The 15,974-nt window shown below is 40.8% G+C and overlaps 1 protein-coding gene across 4 annotated transcripts in view; it reads left to right on the top strand.

The window, feature by feature from the left end:
- Positions 1–15,974, top strand: part of LOC126999223 (uncharacterized) — a 133,620-nt gene that overhangs the window by 113,557 nt on the left and 4,089 nt on the right. For all 4 annotated transcript variants that reach the window (XM_050861555.1, XM_050861554.1, XM_050861557.1 and 1 more), the window contains 2 exons: positions 559–756; positions 13,366–13,557. In XM_050861555.1, the coding sequence (XP_050717512.1) occupies positions 559–756; positions 13,366–13,557 (390 nt within the window). The remainder of the gene's footprint in view (positions 1–558; positions 757–13,365; positions 13,558–15,974) is intronic.

Genomic DNA, 15,974 nt, shown 5'->3' with positions numbered 1-15,974 from the left:
AGGAGCTCCCACCAGGGGATGGCCACGAAAGAAGAGTTTCCAACTTTCTCTATCCAGACACTCCCTCCTTGCCTGCTCAAAGTTTCTCAAAGATCTTTCCCCCCTCTCCTTAACGTATTCCTGCACCCTGTTGTTGAGGTTGAGGTTAGATGTCAATACCTGATAGAGACCGGCGATCGGTGGTGCATCAGGTGAAGGCACCCATGACATCTATATGCTGTGGCTTTTGGAGGTAAACTGAGCCTTATCAATTGAGGGGGGATGAGGGAGTATGCTTTCATCATATGGTGAGTGGGGACAACAGTGCACAAAATCTAATGGAAAATAAACAAGCATTCCAATTCAATGTCATTAAAGAGAAAAAAGCAGCCACTTTTTGTACCATTCCTGTAGTTTGGTGATGGCTTCTTGTAGGAAATCCACAGTCAAGGGGTTAAAGCAAAGTGTCTTTATGTCAGAGGATGAAAAATTCTATCACCAGACTTGTGCAATGTGTTGTTTTTCTTAATCAACAAGTTTGGCTAGAAATGTTGCCCTAACTTTTTTTCTTTTTTTCAGACTCTACAAGTTCGGCTTGATATGTTACACCACAACCTTGAAACTCTGTCATTGGACTTTATTAGCACTGACATGCATATGGAGCAGAGTCTTGAAAATGAGGAATTTGCTTCATATATGATTAGCTTCCTGCAAAATTTTCCTTCTGTGAAGAGAATGAACTTTTACAACACAGTGTTTCTTCCCCCACCCTTCTTGGTAAGTGATCCTTTCACCCACAACTCCATACATTCTTAAATGAAAGATACCAAACTTAAACTCTTTTGCAATTTGTCATTCCTTTCTGAATAGTGTTCTCTTTTTTCATGTGTGATGATTAATGAAGATATATATAGTTATCTGTAGCTCTTTCACCCTGTTTCTCCCAGGAGCTCCCTTAGAATGAGTGCTCCTGGCTGTAAATTCCCAACATTCAATATTCATATAACAGTCCCCGACTATCTTCATGAAAACAATGTGTGAAACAGTCTCAAAGCATAAGGCTGTTTCACATTGGATATAATACTAGCAGCATTGATAACACATTTTTGATGCTTGATGTGTGTTTTTTTAGCATTAGAAGCAATGCTTTGTACACTGGTCATTTTAGTTGCATCACTGCAGACATTATTGAAAGAATTAGATTTTTTGTTGGCTTCCAATCATTTCAATGAGTTGTTCTTTCATAAAGTATTTGGAAGGCAAACATGTCAGAAGAGGTGAGAGGGAGACAGGAGAGAAAGTACAGATTGTATTGTATTGATGAAAAGACTGACTAGGGAAAGTAAAGAGAAGAGTATACCTCTGTTTATGAGTTTCATTCGTTCTGAAACTTTGCTCGCACACCAACACACTCGTAAACCTAAATTAATTTCCCCATTGAAATTAATGTGAATCACATTAATGTGTCCCATATCTTAAAAAATATTTACCAAAAAAATAAATTTGTCATTTTATACAGAATTAAAGTAATTTTACTAACAAATAGCAATGATAAATAATATAAAACACAAATCAATGTGTTACGGCTGTTACGGCGACTCCTGCGACCGCAAACTATGCTCAAGGTGTAGGCTTTGCACAGGGGTTTAGCAGCCGCAGTTTCCCTATTCTCGAGGCACTGGAACTACGTTCGACCACCAACGTGAAGCTAACTCGACGTATCATCCGAGATGGAGGGTGAACGGAAGTCAGTCACATCCAGGAGGGCATACAAGCCACCGAGGCTCGCACCCCGTACATGTTGTGAGCTTTGTATCCGCCGCTCCTGTTTTCTTCTTTGCAGCACCATCTCTTTTAACCATCTTTCTGGGGGACATTGTTAAAGCACAAAGAATGTACACTAGTGCTGAAAACATGAAGATTGCACACCAAAGCACAAATGCAATCGGACACAAGCGCATGGAGGCCGTCTCTACGAGTTTACAACGTGGACTGAGACTGGGGTTGCCAAATTGCCACCCTTTCCTTAAAATGTGAAATGCCATTTGTTCCATATTTGCCTGTCTGAATGGTTAAACAAATAAAATCCTGTATTTTGAAACTGTAGTGAGCACATTTTTCGGTAAACCACAAAACCAGCCCATAAAATTATGTTTTGTCAAGGGTCATCCTGAAATACGTGTAAAGTATGCGTCGTAACGTCCCTCCCCCCTTCCTCCTGCCTTCACCAGCAGCAGGCAGTGCCTTCCAGTCAGGGCAGGCTAAAGAAATTTTAAGGTTGCCACCCATTCCTTAAAATATGGATTCATTCTATACTGGAGAATGGGATGTTATGTTCCTTTTTTTTTTTTTATCTCAAGTTGGCAACTCTTACTGAAACTGTTCCCATTGTTATCCGCTTTGAGCACTCTCGTATTGCGGCGAACAAAGAGAACTCACACGCATGTCTTCGATTTGTACAAAGAGACACGCCAGTCCTCGTCGAAAGACTGACTTGGTCAGGTAGGGTGATGTCAGCCGAAAGAGTCGGTCTACCGGCATCCTCCCCTCCTCTTCATGAGCTGTCACCTGGCAAGGGTCTGTGGTCCCTCCTCGGAGGGACGTACACGCTCAACCCTGACGGCCTCTATATAGCCTGTGTCCCCACCCTTGAGGTGGTGACAAATTAAGAAAAAAGAAAAGATTTGTACAAACAGGATGCTCATATACCAAGTCACTGCTCGTAAACCAAGGCATTTTTTGTGATTTTTTTTGCTCATAAATCAAAACACTCGTAAACTAAGGCACTCATAAACCGAGGTATGACTGTAGTTCCCAGATGACTCCAGAATGAAATATATTGTATTTTGCAGCATACAACACACACTTTTTTCACTCAGAATGCCAAAAAGTTACCCCTGCACGGTATACGTCAAAAGTACAAATTTTTATTTGAATGAAATTTTGATTGAAATAATGAATAGTGTGATGCAATAGAAAAGGAAAGTGTGAATAAGCAGAAGAGAGGAGGAGGACGTGAAGCGACAAAACAATACAGGTCACAAGAAGAAGATGCATCACACGTGGGAGCCGAGGCGCGGCTTGAACACGAAACACAAAATACAACACTGCCAGTCACTAGTGTGCCGGGCACTTTAGTGATGATGGTTAAAGTGACTATTACACGGGAACAATATTGGTGGAGCAGGGTGCTGCCTGAAGTGACTGCTCAGCGACCGTGGGGCAGCCTTGGGCAGACTAGTCAGGAGCTATTTCTGCTGTGCAGTGGCCCGGTCAGCTGATGTTTCCTGTGATACATGTTCAAAAGAACTGATATCCATGGATGACTAAAGTATTTATTGTAAATGCACTTTTCTTTCTCATTGTAAAAATAACTATATTAAAACTTATGTGATAGACAGAAATTAATCAACATCTGTTTCTACTTGAAAGTAGGTATAGGGTCCCTAAAAGTCAAGATCAAGACCAAGCTTGCTCATCAAATGTATCATCCCTGTGTGATTAACCCTTTCTATACGGCGACACCGACATCGGCATCCTGAAGCTCCCAGTACAGTATATGGGACGCCGACATCGGCGTCCTGACGGTGAAGCCTATGCTGGCGTCTTTATTACATTTAGACATTTAGTTTTAGTTGGTGCTGAGTGATCCCGTATTCTGTTCTGACTCTACCTAGAGACTCTGTATATGATACGGTGTCTTATTTGACTTTCAATGTTATTATAGTGTAATAACGTAAGTGTGTCTTACGCGCATTTGTACTTGACAGTAACGATCAATTCTAACAGAAAATAACGAAAATAATGAGAAAGAAATGATATAGGGTAAGGTGGACACAGCCCGTACTACTAGTGGAAAAATATTAAAAATCTGTATTTGCCCTAGCAGGCAAAACAAAGAGTGCATAATACTCCTCAGGAAATGGGCTTCCTCTATGAGTATCTGTTGAGCTTCCCCAGAGAATATTTTATCTCCATAGGAAGGTTTTATTTTTTTTCAATTGCTGTACGGCTTGTAACCAGGGGGTCACGGCTCGTACACGAGGTGTTCATGGCCCGTACAATTTTATAAATAAATTTCTTAAAAATCAGGCTTTGCAATAATACTCAAACCCAAATGCCTAAAGTAATCCTTAGGCTGTGGGCTTCCTTTGAGGTATCGGTTTAGTTTGTTTGGACTTCCAATTCTGCAAGTGATGACAGTGTTTTAACTTGTAATTTTCAGGTGGTTTTCTATGCTCGTCAAATGTAACCAGGCTTTACAATAACAATTTGCGTCCACCAGCTGTACGACTCGTGAACTGCCCACATGTTTGTTTATGGGATTCCCACGAACACAAAAACTCAGCGCAACAATATCTTTCCAAGCAAATATCTTTTCAATATGATCATATTCACCATGGAAACCTTCACCAGCAAAGTCAAGACATATTCACAATCACCATACACTATACTGTGAGGCAAAAAAATTGCATCAGACAATTCGATAATTAAAAAACTGGCCTACCATTTTCAGGCGTGAGGCTTGCGGCACAAGATGGCTGCGTGAGCTGTTGGTGTCCCATTTTCTTTCTTCTGTAGGAAGCGAGACTTTCCTCGATGTTTTGATTCGACAAGACGGCCTTTGTACGTCTCGTGACCGTGTACGAGTTATATCCACCTCACCCTATGTGTATGTGTGGAGTTGTTGAGTTCCTCTTCCTTTGAGTTGCCAAGTGGCTGGATAGTGAGTGCTTATCTCACCAACCCCCTCGGCTAAAGGACGTGGCCTCCCCTCCCTTCCTCCCTTTCATTCTCCCGCTGTCTCTATTCTCTTTCATTCTTCTTTCCTTCCTTCCTTCTACTTCCCCCCTCCAGGGTGTGTGTGTGTGTGTGTGAGAGAGAGAGAGATGCTAATCTCTCGCAAATTTCCCTGTATATTTATGCTTACATCTCAAAATTATCAAATAGTTTATATTTCTCTATGTGCACCATTTAATTTTGCATGTTTTTATATATAATACATGATGATTATGTTGAAATTATGGCTGAAAACTTGTTATAATCAGAAGTGACGTTTGAAATTTGGCGCGCGCGGCCAGCCCGGATACTGGGCGTTGCACCGTTTTGGCCCGGTCATAGTGAAGGGGTTAATTCCCTCAGCAACTTTGACGAAAGCTACCGTCTGCAAACTCGGAAGGAATTTAAAACTACGAATAAAAAAACTTCATTTTTTGTTTTTGTGTGGTTTAAGTTTCTCTTGACAGAAATTTTTGGAAACTGTACATCATCAGTCTTGCTTAATCATACATATTTCTGAGTATTTTAAGCACTGAATATTTTTTTCCCCAAATTGTGGTCTTAAAGCTTAGGGTGTGTAATATACGCCAGAGTACGTTATACACCACAAGTTACTATTCGCTTATAAATTATTAGATAACGATTATAAATGAAAATTTGCTAAAATATGAAATTAACATAAAGTCCGTGAGACTGTTGTATTGATGCTGGGGATGCGAGACAGCCATTGTTGGTGTAGATCAGGGGTTCTCAAGCTTTTCCTAGCACGACCCCATTCAGCACTTTCAACTGTTCAGTGCGACCCCAAGTGTGTGTGTGTGTGTGTGTGTGTATATATATATATATATATATATATATATATATATATATATATATATATATATATATATATATATATATATATATATATATATATATATATATACAGTAAAACCCCGATTATCCGAAATGGAAGGGGGGAAGCCTCTTTCGGATAAGCCGATTTTTCGGATAATCCGGATTTATGGCCGCCATTTTGATTTTTGAAAGAAGTGAGGTCGAAGCACAGGTAGAACGCGATGCGACTGCCCAGTGTGAAGTGTGTGACGCGACTGCCGCCGACTGACGATGTAAACAATGAAACCAAACAAACACACGCTACGCTAAACAAAGTAGTACGCTTAAAACATGTGATGTAAATGTTTTATTGTATGTTTGTCTGTGTGTCTCCTTGTCTGGACCAGTGTACTATGTTGATACTTGTGAGCGTTGCAGATCTGAATTGTGAATGTTGCAGAGTGCGATTGTGAATGGTTGTGCAAGCTTGCAAGTGTGACCTTGATGCATCGTGCAGGTGGAGACACAGTATGATGACTCATATTATCGCGCAACTCGTATGTTGGAAGGGGAATGTGGCATGGAGTGGAGAGGGGAGTCGTGTTTGTGTCATTGTCTTGAGAGTACGGTGTGAGAGTAGTCGCAGTAGTTTGTTCGCCGCACCTACGTCCTTGCTGGGGCGAAGGTGCGGACGTGGTGTTGTTGAGAGTTTGTTTAATGTTTTTTGTCTAATACATTGATCTATTCGTTACAAGCTATTTCGGCAATACGTATTAGAAAGCATATTCATTTTAACTGTTCTTATCAATTTTAAATGTGTTAATATAGTACATATGTAGTTTCTTTTATTTATTTTTGATGTTTTATAACGTTTTAGTATAGAAAAAAAAAAAATTTAATTGCATTATCCAGATCAATTTCGGATAATCCGGTTTCGGATAATCGGGGTTTTACTGTATATATATATATATATATATATATATATATATATATATATATATATATATATATATATATATATATATATATATATATATATATATATACATTCTTCCAAACATCCTTCTCTGTCTTCAGAACGTCCACCTCTCTCATATCCTTCATCTCCCTTTCCAAGTCTATGAGCCTCCTTCTCAACATACCGTCTCTGTCTCTGGGTCTCTCCATGTCATCCGTGAAGCCCTCAAACTCAAACTCTTGCCTTTTTGCTGCCTGTCTTGTCCTGACCCCTGCGCCCTGCGGTGTAAACAATGCCAGCGGGGTCGGCAAGGCCGCCGCCCCCGCCTCCTCCTCGCTCATTTCTCGATGTTGAACACTGTCAACAGCCCTTGTTTCTTCGGGACAGCACGATTGTACCCTAGCACGGCTCCCACCTTAGTAATTCACGTCCAGGATTTAATCCCATGCAGCTGTGATGTGAATTTGGAGCACGTCTGGAGATCAGCTGTGTCAGCCCGCCATCTTGTGTGTGTGTGTGTGTGTGTGTGTGAGAGAGAGAGAGAGAGAGAGAGAGAGAGAGAGAGAGAGAGAGAGAGAGAGAGAGAGAGAGAGAGAGAATTACATAGAATTACATAGATAACCAGACCACAGAGGCCCTAAGGTCCAAACTAGGTGGTCTGTCCTAAACCTAAGTGACAGTTGTTATGCGGCCACCATGGCGTTGAAACTGACCTAGTGAACATTTAGATGGAGGAGATAGCAGTCAAGATTATTCTTAAACGATGCAATTGAGTTACACTGCACCACTGATGGTGGTAATCTGTTCCAATCTCAAACGACAGCATTAGTGAAGAAGAATTTTGTGCAATCTGAACGAACTTGTCAACATTTGACTTTAGCGCCATTATTTCTCGTTCGCGTCGAATCATCGATCACAAATAGCTTGGTCGGATCCACGTTGGTAAATCCGTTAAGTACAGGTAATTCTCGATTTGCGCGAGTATTGTGTCCTTGAAGAGGTTGCGTAAATCAAAAACAATGTAAATCAAACAAGAGGTAGGTTTCTATTGAAAAATAAATATTCACTTCATTCAGTTGACAGAGAGAGAGAGAGAGAGAGAGAGAGAGAGAGAGAGAGAGAGAGAGAATATCCATATCACCGAGATATCCACTCAGGCACTCAGTCTCAGCCTCACTCGTGTGAGGAAGAAATGAGGGACACCATGAGCGACTGGCTAGTATTGGTACCGGTACCGAGCAGTCTGGTACTGGTACCGTACGTACCGTATAGCTGGTACTGTTAGTACCGGTACCTGCCCACTCCTATTGTTGAGTAGCATGGCAGTGTGGGTACTGTATTGTTGTTCAAGTGGCGCGCGGGAAGAACTTAGCTCAGCTGTGTGGCCGCAGCGCCGTGTGAGTCCAGTTGCCTGAGACATCTGGTGGCCACTCCTTAAAATATCACGTATAAGTGGAAAAACTTGTAAGTTAAACATTTATTTGGATTTTGGACCCCGCGTTATTTAAAAAACGCATAAACCAAACTCGCATAAATCGAGAGCTACCAGGATTTTAAAGCACTTGATCAGTTTTCCTCTTAGGCAGCGTTTTTCAAGAGAAAACAGGTTTAGATGTGACAGCCTTTCCTCGTAGGGTTTGTTTCGTAATGAAGGAATCATCTTGGTTGCTCTACGCTGAACACCTAATTTAGCAATGTCTTTCGCAAGGTGGGGAGACCAAAACTGCACGGCATACTACAAATGAGGTCTGACGAAACTATTATAGAAAGGTAGTATAACATCTTTATTCTTGAATGAAGAATTTCTCGTAATCAAACCCATCATCCTGTTTGCTTTTTGAACGGACTCGTTGCACTGCTGGGAAAACTTGAGGTTAGACGCGACTGTGACGCCAAGATCTTTGACCGAGTGAACGCCTTTAACTTTAACGACGCACATTTCATAGTCCTTCTTTATATTTCTAGATCCAACCTGCAGAATCTGGCACTTGTTTATATTAAAAGGCATTTCCCATTTTACTGACCAATTTGATATTTTACGCAAATCTTCTTGTAGGCTCTGCCTGTCACATTCCGTAAGTACCGCAATGCCGATTTTCGTGTCGTCCGCAAATTTACTAATGAAATTATTGAGACCAAGGTCAGTGTCGTAGATGTAAATGACGAAGAGAACGGTCCCAGGACAGAGCCTTGGGGGACACCACTAGTGACTGGCATCCACTCAGAGGTCACTCCATTTGTTACAACTCTGCTTTCTGTTGCTTAGCCAGTGCTTGATCCATTCGTGAAGCTTACCCCCGATACTTATTTCCTTGATTTTATGAAGCAACTTGTAGTGTGGGACTTTATCAAATGTCTTCTGGAAGTCCAAATAAATAATATCAAGTGATTTAGAAACATCTAAGTCTATGATAACGTTAATAGATTCAATAAAACAAGATCTGTTGTTACGGAAACCATGTTGCGAGTCCAGGATTAGCGAATTACACACTAGGTAGTTAACTACTTTATCTCGAATAATTGTCTCAAATAATTTACCAATAATTGAAGTTAAGCTGATTGGCCTTTAATTATCTGGTAATTTTCGGTCGCCTTTTATGAAAATGGGTGTTACATTAGCCATTTTCCAATCAGTAGGAACGATACCATGGTGCAAAGACATATTAAACAGCATTGTTAAAGGTCTGAATATCTTTGTTGATATTTCTTTAAGTAATTTTGGATATATTTTATCAGGTCCTGGACTTTAGTTACTTTTAAGTGACTGCAGCACTTTGAGAACCTCATCTGTACTGATTTCAAAGTCAGGGAGGGAATGACTGGGATTTTCAATAGTGTTAGGAACAGCAGCAGTATCGGTAGAATTACTATTAACCCGAGAACGTCGGCAGACCCTTTTCTGGGCTTTCACGAGTCGTGGCTGTGGTACGGTGAGCCCTAAAAAGGGCTCACCATAAAACCCATAATTCGAGCTAATTGTAGGCGGTGGTGGCATTAAGCAACCCACCATACAAGCCCTGGGTCATTGTGGCAGGTGAGTGATCTTGATATGGGCTTTTTTGTCTTAGGTGGTGCTGTAAGGTCATGGCAGATTGAATTAGCTATCCACACAGTAACTACTTGTCAAATTATCTAAAGTAGACAACAAGGGACTCTAGGCTAGATGCCATGCGTCACGAAACTGTTTATTTTGTAACAAACACCACCCAAAAAGAATGGAGTTTGAGTAAAAGTAAATATTTTTAACAGTTTTATGGTTATGAGAGGAGTACTCTGATGTACGTTTCATGCTCTTTTCTTTGTCTCAAAATGCAGTGTAATTTTGCCGTTTCTCGGCGACTTCTCGGCTTTCCCATAGCCGAAGCCCACGGGTTAAAAACCGAGGCGAAATAAGAATTTAACGTGTTCGCTATGCATTGGCTGTCTGTCACGATATTGCCCGAATTATCTGTTAATGGACTAATCCCACTTCGAATCTCTTTTTTGTTATTTATATATCTAAAAAAAACTTTTAGGAGAGAGAGAGAGATGCTTCTCTCCCTCTCTCCCTTCGTATCACTGAGGTGTCAATCTTTAGACTCTCTCTCTCTCTCTCTCTCTCTCTCTCTCACACACACACACACACACACAATATTGGATTGAATTATGGACTTTTTGACGAAGAGAGAAATGAGAACAGTAATTAGGGATAATAAATCAAGCTGGATGGAAGTGACTAGTGGAGTCCCCCAAGGATCGGTGTTGGCTCCAATTATGTTTGTAATATATATTAATGACATGACAGAAGGGGTGACAAGCTATATGAATATATTTGCTGATGATGCTAAAATAATGAAGAGGATGGCTAATGAAGAAGACTGTGTAGCCCTGAGCCAAGATCTCGATAGAATAAGCGAATGGTCACGCAAATGGGAAATGACATTCAATACAGAGAAGTGTAGCGTGATGGAGTTTGGTAAGAGCAGTAGACGAATATCGGGGAACTACTCTCTGAGAAATTAAAGAATCATGAAAAAAACTGAAAAAAAGATCTGGGAGTGATCATAACAGACAAGTTATCCTTTGGAAAACATATAGACCGGATGACTTGGGAAACATACAATCTTCTATGAAACATAAAAGCAGCATTTACATATTTAGATGAAGAAATGGTGAAGAAACTAATAACATCAATGATACGTCCAAGACTGGAATATGCAGCATTAGTGTGGTCACCTAGATTGAAGAAAGAAATTAGAAAGTTGGAAAGAATACAAAGCAGCGACTAAATTACCGGAAACTCTGAGAGAACGTACTTATGAAGAAAGACTGGAGAAATTGGGACTAACAACACTGGAGAGAAGAGAGAGAGGGGACCTAATAGCAATGTACAGGATACAAGAGGGATTGGAGAAATTGGACAGGGAAGACCTAGTGGCACGCGACAGAAGTGTAACAAGAGGTAATGGTAAGAAATTGAAGAAGAGCGACTGTAGGAGAGACATCAAGAAATACAGTTTTCCATACAGAAGCATAACAACATGGAACGGACTTGACGAGGAGACTGTGCAAAAACGATTCATGAATTTAAAGCCAAACTGAATAATAAGCGTTATGGAGACGGGACAGCACGAGCCTAGTACGGCTCTTTTCTTGTATTTCACAATTAGGTAAATACACACACACACAGGTTGGAGTATGCAGCAGTGGTCTGGTCTATTCATGAAAAGAAGAACATAAGAAAGCTGGAAAGAGTGCAGAGAGTGGCAATTAAGATGGTACCGGAACTTAGAGATTGGACTTATGAGGAGAGACTCAATAGTATGGGGCTCACAACCCTAGAGAGAAGAAGAGAAAGAGGAGACCTGATAGCGGTGTACAGGGTGGCGAACGGAGTGGAGCATTTGGACAGAGAGGACCTGTGTGTGTGGAACGAGAGAGAAACGAGAGGACATGTAAATAAGTTGAGGGTGACCACGTGTAGGCAAGATGTGAAAAAGTTTAGCTTCCTAAACAGAAGCATTAAACTATGGAATAGGCTGGAGGAGGAGTGGTTTGTGCAAGAAACATTCATGATTTTAAGGAAAAGTTGGACAAAAGCGGATATGGAAACGGGACAGCGCGAGCATAGCTCTTTTCTCGTATGTCACAACTAGGTAAATACAACTAGTTAAAATACACACACACACACACACACACACACACACATGCACACACTCACACACAAACACACACACACACACACACGGCCTTTCAGCCATTTACTCTGTAATATCTGTGCGTATTGCCGGTGAATCAGTGGGATATTTTTCATGATCTTACTTATGTCTGTGTCCTTCCCTTTCTTTTCCTCTACTTTTCCCCACGAATCTATTCTTTATCACAACTAATATAAGGAAATAAAATTCAGCAGACACATGTCATCTACGAATAACACAAATTTCTCTGTATATTTATGCATACATCTCAAAATTATCAAATAATTTACGTTTCTTTATGTGCACCATTTAATTTTGCATGTTTTTATATATAATACATGATGATTATGTTGAGTTTATGGCTGAAAACTTGTGATAATCAGAAGCGACATTTGAAATTTGGTGTGCACGGCCAGCTCGGATTCGGGGTGGGGTGCCGTTTTCGCCTGCCCGTAGTGAAGGGGTAAAGACCCAGCAATATCTCTACTTCTTTCATGTATTGCCGTGAACTTACAAGGTACTCGTTTCTACCCTTCCTGTTCTTCTTTTCAATGTGCACCTGTATATAATTTCATCCTTTTTTTTTCTCTCATTTCAACTTGATACTCAAACTTTTGTTCACTCCACTTGTAGTGCGGCGACTATGCCTGATGAACGAGCCTCCCATAACCCACTTAGCCAGTGGGGTACCTCTTTGGCTGACTCGGTAAGGAGTGGCTCTCCCGTCACGCTGGTCGCGGGTTCAATCCCAGGCAGCCGGCGAATACCCTGATCTTGATTAATTTCTCGTGTGTTTCGATACACGCAGAGGACGTGTTGGAAAATAGAGGAAATAGAAAAAGAAAATCCCGGGGCATGACAGTGGTGGCATAGCGGTGGCATCCTATCCTGTGGTTCTGTAGAGTTTCCCCAAAGGGGTAACAGGTAAGATGGCCCATGCTCTCCGAGGGTAATAGAAAATGGGAGAGTTGTAGGTATGTCTCTACGGGGATGTTGTGGAATAGTGAACCGATAGTGGTCACTGTCTAAGGTCTCTACACACAGAAATTAATCTACATAGAGGGGAAAGTAGTGTAGTGCGGCGACTATGCCTGATGAACGAGCCTCCCATAACCCACTTAGCCAGTGGGGTACTTCTTTGATTGACTTCGTGTGTTTCGATACACGCAGAGGACATGTTGGAAAATAGAGGAAATAGAAAAAGAAAATCCCAGGGCATGACACATTCACAATTTGTATTTCTGTCACAATACCAATGTATACATTGCATATGAGTTAAGATGTTACTTAATTGGAAATGGTTGTGGACTAAAACCTGGGGTATTAATTTGTAACCATACTGTGCTCCAGCAACTTTAAAAAAAAATTAAGCCTGCCTCATGGCAACAACTTGGTTTCTGTACTTCTGTTTATCATAACAGCATAAAGTTTGCAGCTACATGATTCATCTTTCAGTCATTATCAATCGGTTGTCGCTTAATGTTGGTGATGAAATATTATTTATTGCATTTAGCCTCCTGTGGGTAAAAACATATCAAAATAATGCATTTTAATATAGCCTAAAGGAACCCTACTCCTGCTCTATTTTAATTATTGTTTTTGCCTCACTAGAACCAACTTAATACGATTCACCAATGAAAATTTTTTTTATTCCAGATATTTGGATGCATTGGCGGTGCACTAGCAACACTGCGCAAAATGAAACACATCACTGTCCAGTCCTGTAATGAAGATATTCCTCGTGACAAACTGACGGACCCTGACGATGGATGCATCTTTCCTATTCTTGACTCCCATTCTGTGCAGACCCACTACATGAAGGCCATCCTTATGTTCCCCCTTCTCCAGGTATATGTTTTTTTTCATAAGCAGTTTTCTTTTTCTGTAAACTAAGGCTTTCCAACCTTCCCAGTAAAACAAGAGAAGGGCTGTACACATCCCACTTCATATTGTTAAACATAAAAATGGTTAGCTTAAATTTTACAGCTATAAAGTCTGTGCAAAAAGTTACCACTCTTTAGGGTTGGCACAGTAACTTTTGCACAAACTGTAACTCCTTGCATGAGCTTACAGTCAATGTGTAGAGCATCAGCAGTGTAGGGCCAAGAGATTTTTTGTATATTTGGCAGCGAGGTGCATCCTACTTCTTTCCCCAGGCCACACATTGCTAGAATTAGTAATCCATCAGTAGAGCTGGGCAGGACCCAACTTTTAAAGTACAGTGGCTTCACATCCAATACATGATTGTCCGGGGCTTTTCGTGGCCAAGGTGGACTCTTTTGGATGAGTATTGATTTAGTTATTATTGTAACGCATTTAAAATGGTCCAACATGCAATCATCCCCAACTGACAAGTGGCCCAAATCCACAGAGATTTCTGTAACGCATGGAAAAATCATTTATGGTTCAGTGCACTTCTCGCTCTTTGGTAAGCACCCAGAAGTATGTACGTGACACCAGTCAGTACTAATGTGGGCAGGGGCGATCATGTGTTGCAAGGGCTGCATTTTTTTGCCTAGACCTGAGTCATTTGGGTAAACCAGTTTGCTTGTCCCCAGGCCATGTAAGCATGTTAGGATTTTTATTGTATTTTTTAAGGTGTTTACTAAAAAATGCTTCTTACTATAAAAATCAGGTAATAAAAATATGAAATAATAAAAACAATCATAACTACAAGTGGCTGTTCTACTGATGATTGTAAACATACAGACAAGAATGTATGTCACAAGAAGAAGCAACTTATTGAACCTGTTGTGGGGATTTTGTTGAAGACACAGTCAAACTTAACCCTTTCTATACGGCAACGCTGACGTCGGCGTCATGAAGCGCCAGTGGCATATACGGCGACGCCAATGTTGGCGTCATAATTACAGTTTGTTTTAGTTGTTGCTGAGTGATCCCATATTCTGTTCTGACTCTTATTTTACTTTCAATGTTATTATAGTGTAATAAAGTAAGTGTGTCTTGCGTGCATTTGTACTTGACAGTGAGAGTCAATTCTAACAGAAAATGGCAAAAATAATGCGAAAGAAATGATATATGTGTATGTGTGGAGTTGTGGAGTTCCTCTTCCTTTGGGTTGCCAAGTGGCTGGGTAGTGAGTGCTTATCTCACCACCCCCTCGGCTCAAGGACGCGGCCTCCCTTTCATCCATCCCGCTGTTTCTGTTCTCTTTCATTCTTCCTATCTTCCTTCTTTCCTTATACTTCCTCCCTCAAAGGTGTGTGTGTGTGTGTGTGAGAGAGAGAGAGAGAGAGAGAGAGAGAGAGAGAGAGATTTACATAGATTTATATAGAAAATCAGACCACACAGACCCCATGGTCCAGACTAGGTAGCCTGTCCTTAAACCTAAGTGATTCTACATAATCAGATGGCTCCAAAACGTTGCATTTCAACTCTAGTTAATATTAAGTTCAAGGAAGTGATGGTCGAGCTTGTTTTTAAAGGAGTCAATCGTGTTACACTGGACCACTGACGGTGGGAGCTTATTCCATTCTCGCACTACAACGTTGGTGAAGAAAAATTTGGTGAAGTCTGATTTTACTCGTCTACATTTGAGTTTAATGCTATTGTTCCTCATTCGCAAAGTGTCATCGATCATAAACAATTTTGTTCTGTCTACATTCGTGAAACCATTATTTTAAAACATTCGATCAGTTTTCCTCGGAGGCGACGTTTCTCAAGAGAGAACATGTTAAGGGTGGAAAGCCTTTCTTAGTAGGATTTGTTGCGCAAGGAAGGGATCATTTTTTTTGCCCAACGCTGAACACCTTCTAATTTAGCAATGTCCTTTGCATGGTGGGGAGACCAAAACTGTACCGCATATTCCAAGTGGGGTCTGACTAAACTATTGTAGAGCGGAAGTATTACATCTTTATTCTTGAATAAAAAGTTTCTTTTAATGAAGCCCAACATTCTGTTCGCTTTATTTGCTGCACCGATGCATTGATGTGAGAATTTGAGGTTTGACACGATTTTGACCCCCAGGTTCTTAATGCATTGAACGCTTGTGAGTTTAACGCCGCGTATTTCGTAATCGAACTTATTATTTCTTGTTCCAACTTGAAGGCCCTGGCACTTGTCTACGTTAAAGGGCATCTCCCATCTATCCGACCAAGCTGAAATTTTGTGCAAGTCCTCTTGGAGGCCTTGCCTATCTTCGTCAGTGAGAACCGAGTTACCAATCTTTGTGTCGTCTGCAAATTTACTAATGCGATTATTGAGTCAAACATCCACGTCGTTGATGTAAATAATGAAGAGCACTG

Source organism: Eriocheir sinensis, chromosome 16 (genome assembly GCF_024679095.1).
Source record: "Eriocheir sinensis breed Jianghai 21 chromosome 16, ASM2467909v1, whole genome shotgun sequence".
NCBI lineage: Eukaryota > Metazoa > Arthropoda > Malacostraca > Decapoda > Varunidae > Eriocheir > Eriocheir sinensis.
This window is presented reverse-complemented; position numbering and strand designations above follow the sequence as displayed.